This window comes from Populus trichocarpa, chromosome 11, assembly GCF_000002775.5.
Source record: "Populus trichocarpa isolate Nisqually-1 chromosome 11, P.trichocarpa_v4.1, whole genome shotgun sequence".
In the NCBI taxonomy this organism is placed as follows: Eukaryota; Viridiplantae; Streptophyta; class Magnoliopsida; order Malpighiales; family Salicaceae; genus Populus; species Populus trichocarpa.
Genome location: NC_037295.2, coordinates 7,508,530 through 7,520,691, shown reverse-complemented (window position 1 = coordinate 7,520,691; position 12,162 = coordinate 7,508,530). Strand labels below are relative to the sequence as shown.

The window sequence follows — 12,162 nt, the reverse complement described above, 5'->3', positions numbered from 1 at the left end:
ATGAAGATCCCTAAATATTTTCAGAATTTTCTGATATCGAAATGGAGCTTGTTTGGTCAAATATCAACATAGAAGGGGATAAAATACATGGAAAAGGCGAAAGGGTGTGTTTTGCTAAACATCCTTAGTAACACAATTTGGGCTGGTTGGGCTTAAAATCCCAGGCCCGACCCATTTTTTCTTTTTTAAATAGGTCGGGTCCGGTCTAGCCCATGTGGCTGGGTGGGACCTAGCCAACCCAGCCCGGTCACTGGCCCAAACCAGTGACCCGGTTGGACAAAGCACGCGTGAACTTGTTTAATTTACCACGCATTTTAAAATTTTAATTAATTTTGTTTAATTGCGCGAGAGACTATTCTCTTCAAGTTTAATACAAGAAATACACAATTAGTAAACTTTGTAAAAGTTATATATTCATATTATTTTATATAATAATAATTAACAAGTACTAAAAATAATAATAAGAACTAAAAAAAAGGTACTTCAATAACCCCTCCTCAGAATTCATTGTTAATTATAATAATGATTTTTTATTTAATTTTAATTTTATTTTTTAACATTAAATTTATTAGATATTAAGTTTTATAATTTTTTTTATGAGCATATTCTATTTTTATGACTTGAATTAGGAGTTTTTTATAAAGTAATACAGTGCTTGGGCAATTAATTAATTAAGTAGGTAGCTAGGTTGTTCTTACCTTCTCCTGGATGTAGCTGATCAGAAGCAAGCAAAGTAATAGAGCTCCAGAAACTGATCATCACCATAACTTGGCAAAGCTGAAACATCATTAACATCTTGTGCCCAAAATTGGCTGCAAAAGCTCGAATAAGTTTTTGTATTTGTCGACATGAGACAGGCAGGGAAGGAAAAACTCTCAGATATTTTGAAACATGCTAAGAACATACTGGAAATTAGAGAGATTCCACTCAGAAAAGAGAGAAAGAAAAAGAATTTATCCTTGTATACATTGTTTCAGTTATTAATAAAATACTATTTGAAGTTTATGATAGACTCAATTATATAGCTAGTTGGTGCATAATTGACAGTAACACTGCAGCAGGTTTGTTTGTATGTTTGAAAAATAATTTTAGAAAAAAAATGAAATTCTTTTATTTTGGCATGTATTTTTTGTTCGTGAAACAATTTCTTAATGAGTAATGGATCAGGCTAAAAAATCAAAATATCCCTATTTTCTAGTCTTTAAACTTTTCTATCGAGGAACAAAAAAGTGTATTAATTCACCATACATTTTAAAGTTTTAATTAATGTTATTTAATTGTGCGACAGACTCCTCCTTTCAAGTTTAATGCAAGAAATACACAGTTATTAAACTTTATTTGTAAAAGTTATATATTCATATTATTTTATATAATAATAATAATTAACAAGAACTAAAAAAAAAATAAGGTACTTCGGTAACCTCTCCTCATAATTTATTATTAATTGGAATAATAATTTCTTTTTTTTATTTAATTTTAATTTTATTTTTCAACATTAAATTTATTAGATATTGAGTTTTATAATTTTTTTTAATTTTATTTATGAGGTTATTCTATTCTTATAACCTGAATCATGAATTTTACAGATTAATATGATTAACTTGATTTTTTTTTTGTTATTGTTTTAATTGAAAAACAAATTCATTTTCTACTTCAACATTAAGTTAATTGGAATTAGATTTTATAATTTGTTTTATTTTTTTATAGAGTTATCCTAACCTTGTGACACAAGTTTGGAAGGTTAATTCGGGCTGACTCAAGTCATTTTTTTAATTGATTTTTTTTTAATTTTATTATTTAGCATTGAATTTATTAGGAATTGGGATTCATCAACTTTTATATAAAAATATTAGAATTATAAGTTTTTTGAATGCTTTTATTTTAAGGAAAAATTCAAGAGGAAAAAAAATAAAAATCTTAATTTGAAGTAAAGAAATGTTTTTTATTTTATTTTTAGAAGCATTTTTTATAGGAAAAAACAAACATGCTTTAATAACAAAATTCAACCCAACCTCAAATGAAACAAAATTATCATCTATTTATTTTCTCTTTACCATATGAGAAAGTAAAAAAAAAAAATTAAAGTCTGGTCCTGCTTGGGGCAGGACCCAACACCATTGGGTCTTGGTGGCAACATGACCCAATTCTATTGGGTCCTGGTGCAACAACCCAACAACTCTTTCTGACTTACAAACATAAAAAACAATGCCCTTCAAAGATGCTACAGTGTCGTCTACAATATAAATACTCTATGTCTACAGTGTCGTCAACAATACAATGAGTTTATGCCTACAGTAAATACACATTATTTTTCCCTCGCGTTTTAAATAAATAAATAAAAAAATATATATATATATAATAATAATAATAATAATAATAATAATAATAATAATAATAAGTAATTTAAAGAAAAAGATAGCAACAATCAAAAGCCATGAAAAGCAATCGTATAAGTCCACAGTTAAATTATGATAAGGTCCCAGTCAAGAGCCAATTTTTCCACAGCAAGTAACAAAGTTATTCTCTTAAGGTGAGAACGTACCATAAGATAAAATTTAGGATATAAATTATATATCTTTTCATTTCTTTCCAGCACTTATTAATAAGCTTACTTCAACCAATATTTCGGATATACAGCCGAAATCTAAGGTTCCACTACAACGGTTACATTATTTAATTTACTGCAAAATAGAACAGAATAGATACTGAATGGAAACTGAATAGAAACTGATGCCTAGCACTGCTCCATAACTAGTTGACGTGGTGAAGACGTCACGCCTTTAGCTGCTATAATCAAGCCTTCGTGGATTAAGTTTGTCCTGGTCTTGTGCTTTACTTTCACTGTTCTTCACTATACTTGGGATTCGATTTTGTTGCTCTCTCAGATCTGCGTGGCTTATCAATACCCCCCAGAAAGTGGAACCTTGTGCTCAAGGTTCAAGTATGGAAACTGATGACACAGTGTTTCAGTCACTTCCCAGGTAGCCTCCTCTGATGGTAAGTGCTTCCATTTGACTAGACTTTTGGCAAGAAACTTACCACCTTGCTTCACCCAACGATGATCAAGGATAGCCTCGGGTTCCAAGATAATTTCACCTTCATCTGAAACAGGTGGAAGATTTGTGTGTGTGTCGTATACATCTCCCATATATTTCTTCAATAATGACACATGAAAGACAAGATGGATACGTACACCCTCAGGTAACTGGAGTTTGTAAGCCACGTGGCCCACCTTTTAGAGAATTGGATAAAGGCCAAAGAACCTACTGGCTAATTTCTGATGTACCCTTTTGAATGCTGAGCTTTGACGATAAGGCTGTAACTTGAGGAAAACTATGTCACCTTCTTGAAAAGACACATCCCTCTGCTTCTTGTCAGCAGTCTGTTTCATGCGATTGGTGGTAGTGGCCAAGTGGTGTTTGAGCTGTAGCAGAAGCTCATCACGGTATAGAAGAGTCTGTTCCACTTCGTGAACTGGTGTGGCGCCATCAAAATATTCTGGAAGAGATGGTGGTGGTCGTCCATAAAGTGCCTTGTATGGCGTCATACCAGTGGATGCATGGAAAGTAGTATTGTACCAGAGCTCTGCCCATGGCAAGAAGGAATGTCATTTACGGGGCCGTTGATGGACAAAGCTGCGTAAATACTGTTCCTTATAGCAATTGACTACCTCTGATTGGCCATCTGATTGTGGGTGGTATTCTGAACTCATTTTCAGCTTGGTGCCAGACATTGTAAAAAATTCCTGCCAAAATTTACTGATAAAAATGGGATCACAGTCACTGATAATAGACTTAGGCATTCCATGCAATTTGACCACGCCTTCAACAAATTTTTCCGCCACTGCTTTAGCCGTGAAAGGATGAGATAATGACATAAAATAAGCATAGTTACTCATTCAATCCACCACCACAAATATTGTATCTTTACCTTGTGAAATTGGTAATCCTGCAACAAAATTGATGGTAATATCATCCCATACCTGACATGGAATAGATAAAGGTTGGAGTAGTCCTGCAGGTGGCAATGTTTCTGATTTAGTTCTTTGGCATATGTCACAGCGCTTCACGTAGTCTTGAACAAATTTGTGCATAGAAGGCTAGTAGAACTAGGTGGCCATTTTTTTAAAAGTGCGTAAGACCCCAGAATGACCCCCTATTTTTGTATCATGGGCTTCATATATCAACTTACTGCGTAGAGTTACATTAGAAGGAACCACAATTCTACCCTTAAAAAAAAATCAATCCATTTCGTTGAGTGAAGGGCCCTTCCGGTTGAGTTTGAGCCAGATTGCTAACAACAGCCATATACTTGTCTTCTGTGGCGGCTTGTTTAATTTCCTCCCAGATATCAAGTTGTGGCACGAACAAGTGATTGAGAGTGGGACTGTCCAGTCGACGAGAGAGTGCATCTGCAACAGAATTTTCACGACCTGGCCGGTACTGAATCTCATAGTCATACCCCAATAATTTAGCAGCCCATTTCTGTTGTTCTGGCGTAGTAATTCTTTGTTCCAGTAGATATTTGAGACTTCATTGATCGGTTTGAATAATAAATCGTCTCCCCAACAAGTAAGGACGCCACATGCGTATGGCTTCCACAACAGCAAGCATTTCCTTCGTATACGTAGACCATGATTTCTTTGAAATTCCGAGAGCTCGACTCATAAAAGCAATAGGTTTGCCTTGTTGTTGCAAAACTGCCCCAATTCCATCACCTGAAGCATCGGTTTCCACTGTGAAAGTTTCATTAAAATTTGGCATTAAATTTATAGGCGTTGTGGTCATGGCCTTCTTAAGTGTATGAAAGGCATCCTTTGCGTCTTCATTCTAGACAAATTGCCCTTTTTTGAGAAGATTTGTGAGAGCCCGAGCAATTAGACCATAATTCCGAACAAACTTGCGGTAATAACTTGTCAACCCCAAAAATCCACGCAGCTCCGAAATATTAGACGGTTGTGGCCATGCCACCACGACATCAATTGTTTTGCTATCGACCTTCACCCCTTGATGAGAGACAATATGACCCAAATATTCCAGCTCTTGCTTACCAAAGGCACATTTATTAGCCTTGAGAAAAAATTGTTGTTGCTTTAAAATTTCCAAGGTTTGAGTGACATGATGTAAATGCATTTCCCAAGTGGGGCTATAGATCAAGATGTCATCAAAAAATACCAATATGAATTTTTGTAAATATGGCCGAAAAATAGCATTCATAATAGCTTGGAATGTAGATGGTGCATTACTCAAGCCAAATGGCATGACTACATATTCATAATGATCGTTATGTGTACGAAAAGCAGTCTTATGAATATCTGAAGGTTGCATTCGTACCTGATGGTACCCGACTCTTAAATCTAGTTTGGTCAAATATGTTGCCCCATGCAGTTCATCCAACATATCTTCCACTGTAGGAATTGGAAACCAATCTTTGATAATGACTGCATTAAGAGATCGATAGTCGGTGCAAAAGCGCCAACTGCCATCTTTTTTCTTCACTAGCAACACAGGAGATGAAAAGGAACTGGTGCTAGGTCTGATGAGTCCAGAATTCAGCATTTCTTGGACTTGTTTTTCGATCTCTGCCTTCTGGAAATAAGCATATCGATAGGGTCGAACGTTGACTGGCTCAATTCCTTCCTTGAGGGGAATATTGTGGTCAATTTAACGCTTGGGTGGCAGTTGTGTAGGTTCTTTGAAGATCTCAGTATAGTTATCTAAGACCTGGCACATACTCGGTGATTGACTCTCTTCGGTTTCATGCATGGTTGACTGTGGACAGATTGCAAATATCGAGTGTCCTTGGCGAAATTCTTTTGAAATCTCCTTCAGTGAAGTGGCTTGAATAGGCTGGTCACAAAAACCTTGCAGTTGTCGGGCCAAGTTCTCCCAATAGAAATTCATTGTGAGAGTTCGCCAATTACATATAACAGACCCTAACATTTCCAACCATTGGACACCCAGAACAATGTCTAAACCTGCCAGGGGAAGTGAATAAAGGGTAAGTGAAAAAGGAATTCCTTGAAGAAGAACTTGTACTTTTTCAAACTTTCCTTGACACTATAACCTTGCCCCATTAGCAACCCAAACTGTAAATGCCTCTGTTGGCACTACTGGTAGCCGTAGGAGATCAGCCATACGAGTGCTCATAAAATTATGGGTGGACCCACTGTCAATTAGCACCACTACGTCGAATAAACCCACTTTGGCATCTACACACATGGTTTTAGGTGCAGACCATCCAGTTAAAGCATGCAAAGTAATCTCAGGTTCAACATTTTCTTTTGTCACCTCTTCTACGTCAGCTTCTTTAGTAACTTCTTCATATGTGATTTCATTGAACCCGGTTGGACCCTCTAGAAGCAAGAGCTGCATTCCTTGACATTTATGGCCGGCGGTGAACCTCTTATTACAATTAAAGCAGAGTCCTTGGACTCTACGTCTGCATCTCTTCCCACGGTAATCTCCGAAAAGGTGCATTTGGTGTTGTACGTGTTGTTGTTGGTAGCACCATTGGTGTTCGATTGACTGGAGTTGGCCATAAGAACTAATGTTGTCTTATCATCTGTTCATCCTTCATGCGGGCTAGGCTAATTGCTTCCTTCAGTGATTGTGGTTTGAACATACGAATTCCTTCTGCAATCTCTGGTTTAAGTCCTCCCATAAAGGTCCCAACTAAAGCCTTTTGGGTCCATCCACGAACTCGGTTTCCCAACTTCTCAAACTCACTTTGATAATCACGTAAGGATCCTACTTGTCTTATACGTGATAAAGCTTCATCAAAATCCTCACAATCTATAGGTCCAAATCTAGCCTATAATTCATCTTCAAAAGCCTCCCATGTCATCATTCGCCCTTCCTCTCTGTACGTCCGACGAGCCCATTGCCACCACTGATTTTCTTCTCCTTCCAGATGGAAAGAAGCCAGTGATACCTTTTGGTTGGCTGGAGTATTTTGAAATTCAAAGAATTGGTCCACAGGTTAAACCATTCTGTCGAGTCCTGTCTAGAATATTGTGGAAATTCCAGCTTGGCCATTTTAGAAGAAAAGACTTGTCTGTTCCCTCCATTCTTCTAGTTGACACATTTTTCCTTCTCTGTTTGTGTTTCCATGGATTGATTCTCCTTTGCTTGATAACAACGCCTCTGAAAGTTTATTGATAGTTTCTTCTAGTTGATGTATTTTTCCAAACATGCTCATCTCCATTCTCTGAACTCCCTCTTGCATTTTTCCTAGCCCAGCCTCCAACATTTCAATTCGTTCTTTGTTAGTCGCCATTTAAACAGAGCTCTGATACTAATTGATAAGGTCCCAGTCAAGAGCCAATTTTTCCACAGCAAGTAACAAAGTTATTCTCTTAGGGTGAGAACGTACCACAAGATAAAATTTAGGATAGAAATTATATATCTTTTCATTTCTTTCCAGCACTTATTAATAAGCTTACTTCAACCAATATTTCAGATATACAGCCGAAATCTAAGGTTCCACTACAACGGTTACATTATTCAATTTACTGCAAAATAGAACAGAATAGATACTGAATGGAAACTGAATAGAAACTGATGCCTAGCACTACTCCATAACTAGTTGACGTGGTGAAGACGTCATGCCTTTAGCTGTTATAATCAAGCCTTCGTGGATCAAGTTTGTCCTGGTCTTGCGCTTGCCTTTCACTGTTCTTCACTATACTTGGGATTTGGTTTTGTTGCTCTCTCAGATCTGCATGGCTTATCAATGATACCAATTGATAAGGTCCCAGTCAAGAGCCAATTTTTCCACAGCAAGTAACAAAGTTATTCTCTTAGGGTGAGAACGTACCACAAGATAAAATTTAGGATAGAAATTATATATCTTTTCATTTCTTTCCGGCACTTATTAATAAGCTTACTTCAACCAATATTTCGGATATACAGCCGAAATCTAAGGTTCCACTACAACGGTTACATTATTCAATTTACTGCAAAATAGAATAGAATAGATACTGAATGGAAACTGAATAGAAACTGATGCCTAGCACTACTCCATAACTAGTTGACGTGGTGAAGACGTCACGCCTTTAGCTGCTATAATCAAGCCTTCGTGGATCAAGTTTGTCCTGATCTTGCACTTGCCTTTCACTGTTCTTCACTATACTTGGGATTCGGTTTTGTTGCTCTCTCAGATCTGCGTGGCTTATCAAATTATCTCTTGATCCATATTACATGTATAGTAAAAATTCCACATGTTTTTTTTCACTCGTGTTTTAATATATATATATATATATATATATATATATATATTGTCGCACCCGACATCGCGGCGGCCCAAAAAATAATTCTTTGATTATGGAAAAAGAATAAATTTCTGGCATTTTGTTCTTTAATGTGGAATGGTCTTGTTTAAGGAGTCACCATCTAGTATTATGGTCACTAGGAACCCTAACTGGTCAACAGAGATTCTATGGTTCGAGACTGGTTACGTAAAAGAGAAGATATTATCACCCCTTAAACGTTCTGCCTGAGGCAGACTGCATTGCTGGTTTTGTCTTAAATTGCTAAATGTTTATTAGTTTATGCTATGATAATTTGCTTATAATATTCCTGATTCTGACGCTAGTGAATATTCAACTACGGATAATTCCAACTCTAGCGTTGGTAAATATTACGTAGCTATAAAATAAATTTAGATCATTTTTTTATTCCCGACTCTAACGCTAATGAATAAAAAAAATAAAATAAATTTTATTTTTAATGCATGCACATATTTTTTTTACTTTGTTATTTTTCTATTTTTCTATTTTTTTGGGCTGGGCCCAGTTCAGCCCATGGAGGGCTGGGCTGAACCCAGCCAGCCCGGCCCGGTCACTGGCCCAAGCCAGTGACCCGGCTGGGCAAAAATCAAAGAAAGCACGCGTGAAGTGATTTCACGCGTGCATGGACAGAATAGAGGAATTAAGTTAGAATGTGTGAATTGAAATTCAAAGTAAACAGTAACCGGTGAATTAAAATGAAAAGCGGGGAAAGAGAAGCTTACTTACCTGGTAGCTAGTAGCTATGAAGATGAAAACGTGATGAAAGACTGGCCTGCTGAACGCTTTTCTCCTTCTTTCTTCTTCGTTCTTGTTATTCTGTTGAATGGTTGTATCCCTTTCTTTTGCTCTCTGTTCTCTCTCAGCTTTCCATCCCCTGTCTTTCTTCTTCGTCTCTGGTGCTGGAGATGGAGAAGGCAGTGGTCTCTTTTCCTCCGTGGCCTTCTCTGGCTTTTATAAAGCCAGAGGACGGCCTCTGTTTCTTTGAGAAGAAACAGGGGAACGAAAGTCTGCTACCCTGGTTTCTCTCGGTTTCCCCCCTGCTCAGGACGAAGAAGATGGTAACAAAGGCATGATGTGCTACTGGTTGTGTTTGCTGAAGCCCTGGTTCTGTTTTTCTTTCCTTCTCTTCTCTGTAATTTGCCTTTTTTGGGTTTTTTCTCTCGGTCTCTCTCTCTGTTCAGCCTCAGTTCTGCCTTTTCCCCCTGGTTTTTTCGTGTTCTCCCCCAGTCTTTTTTCGTGTCTGTGTTTCTTGTTCCCTGCCGTTCGTGGCCTTTTTTTCCCCCCTGTTTTTCTTCCTGCAGTCCTCTGTTTTTTTTTCCTGCAGTCCCCTCTTTCCCCGTGTTATTCCTCTCTCTCGGTCTCTCTCCCCCAGTTTTTGTCCCCTGGTGTCCCTCGTTAATGCCTCTACGCTGAAACATAAACATTGTCTGTAACTGTCGAAACGGAAGCTGAAATGGGCAGTGAACAGTTTGTCCAAGAAACGGCTCCGTTTTCAATTCCAATTGCCATTTTTGATGTGGTCCTTGAAGTTTTGAACTTGTTGTAAGCAAACCCCTGGGTAAACTTTCATAGGACCCCTGCATTTCAGCGCATTTTACGAAACAATCCTTGGTTTCAGAACGTATCAATCCAGTCCTTAATTGACTCTTCAAACTTTGATATTTCTTTAATTAAGTCCCTGATTTCATTAAATTAATTCCAAATTCAATTAAGTCTCAAAACTTATTAATTTTTCAATTAAACTCTTGATTTGATTAATTAAACTAGTCAAGAGTTTAATTAAATCTTTAAACTTTCAATCATGTTACCCTTAACCCAAATTTTAATTTATTCTTCATTTATTTCATTTTTTATTTGTTTTTTTATCATTATTTTATCATTATTTTTTTTTTATTTTTCAGTAAATAAAATAATAATAATAATAATAATAATAATAATAAAATAAAAAAGTTAAAAATTGGGTTATGACATATATATATATATATATATATATGCAACAATAAAAACAGTGAAAATCAACTGTACAAGTCCGACTACAGGCTATGTTGAATGATTCACATCACTAGCGCCGTCGGCTGCTAAAAAGCATTTTCATGGAAAAAATCTCAGATATTTAAACCCGACATGTCAATTTATTGACTTAGACCAATCAGAAAAGAAAGAAGGAAAAAGGATTTATCCTTGTATACATTGTTTCAAGATTAATAAAAGAGACCCACATTGCTTGAAGTTCATTCCACACTGCTGTAAAAGTGCACATCATCAATTGTTCACTAATTCAAAGTAGAATTTTCTGCTTTCTTTTTTCTTTTTCTTTTTGCAAATACTGATTGATGTAGACAGAGACCAATCTCTTTTCCACCAGGTGCTAAAGGACAACAAGCTATTTGTAGTTTATGATAGACTCAATTATATAGCTAGTTGGTGCATAACTGACAGTTTCATACTTGCAATTATTTTTATGTTTGAAGAATGGTTTTAGAAAAAAATTAATTTTTTTTAAATTAATATTTTGAATGTTTTTATATTGTTTTAATATATTTATATAAAAAAATTTAAATAAAAAATATTTTTTTAATATATTTTTAAACAAAAAAACTTTAAAAAACACCAATTATATATCTTATAAAACCGCCCTCGATTTTAATGCTTCTGTTAGCCATCATTTGCTAATTGAATATTGAGTTTTTTTCCTACACTATCACCGTGAGCAAATTTATTTCTCAAACGAGCACTCTCGTTATAACACAAAAATAGTCTACTATCGTGACACGTGGATTGTGCATTTATTATAAAAAATAATAATTAATAATTGTAATTGTCTACGTACCTACTTGTGGGTTTTTTTTTTTTTGATAATCATCGAGAGTATATTAAGAAGGCCATAAAGCCAATAGTCAAAGAGAAATACAAGGGATATGAGAAAATAAAAAACTGATTTACTACAGCAAATAACAAAAAGACTGCCTAAGATTTCTTATTACACCACAATTTGATGCCATCAGAAGATCTTAAGAGGTCATTTCCTGTATAAGTGAAGTTTGAATCTTAAGTATGCAACCAAATAGCAACCCGATGAAGGATGGTGGAGAAACAATCAAACAAGTTTATAGTTTCCTCCTCAAAAACAATTTTGTTCCTCAGCAACCAAATACCCCAAATAGTACTACTTGAAATTAGTCTCCAAGCTTATCTTTGGAATTTGCCATGTACCATTTCGGGTCACTACAGAAGCAGCGAGTCAAGTGTTCTCGGTAAACAACATTGGATACCCTACCAATCCAAAACTTTCATCCAAACACTCCTAGAAAAGTTACAATGTATAAAAAGATGCTCTGAGGTTTCCAAATCTGAGCTGCAAAAGACACATGAAGCTTGTGTGGTAGACAAAACAGTCCGTTGATGAAGAAAAGCTCTTGTACTAACTTTGTCCTGTATTGCCAACTAGAGAAATACCTGAACTTTTGGAGGGGCCCCTTTAATCCAAACATTTGCTTCGAAAACTCTATCATTCGCAGAGGAGGTATTATCAATTAGGGTGCAACAAGATTTAACTGAGAAGCTTCCATCAGAATTGCATGGCCATATAAGTTTGTCATCTTTTCCTTGCCGAATTATCGTTGGCTCCAGCATTGAGAGCAAATGATGATATTGTTGCTCTTCATAAGATAAGAGGTTCCTACGCCAAACCAAATTCCATCGCTATTGATCATTCACCCATTGACCCATCTCATTAACCAAACCATTCCGGAAAGTAGAATTTTGGTAAAGCCTAGGGAAAATGCTACGTAAAGCATTTGATCCTATCCACACGTCAGACCAGAAGAGAATGGAGGATCCATCACCAATCATGAATTTAATGTTTTCACGCA

At 36.1% G+C, this 12,162-nt stretch overlaps 1 protein-coding gene across 1 annotated transcript in view; it reads right to left on the bottom strand.

Moving 5' to 3' along the window:
• The window catches only part of LOC18103154 (probable LRR receptor-like serine/threonine-protein kinase At1g29720), a 66,230-nt gene extending 65,392 nt beyond the window's left edge, over positions 1-838 (bottom strand). Inside the window, exon 1 of the mRNA XM_052445193.1 lies at positions 699-838. Within this exon, the coding sequence (XP_052301153.1) occupies positions 699-795 (97 nt within the window). The 5' untranslated portion in view covers positions 796-838. The remainder of the gene's footprint in view (positions 1-698) is intronic.
• Positions 839-12,162: the final 11,324 nt, after the last annotated feature.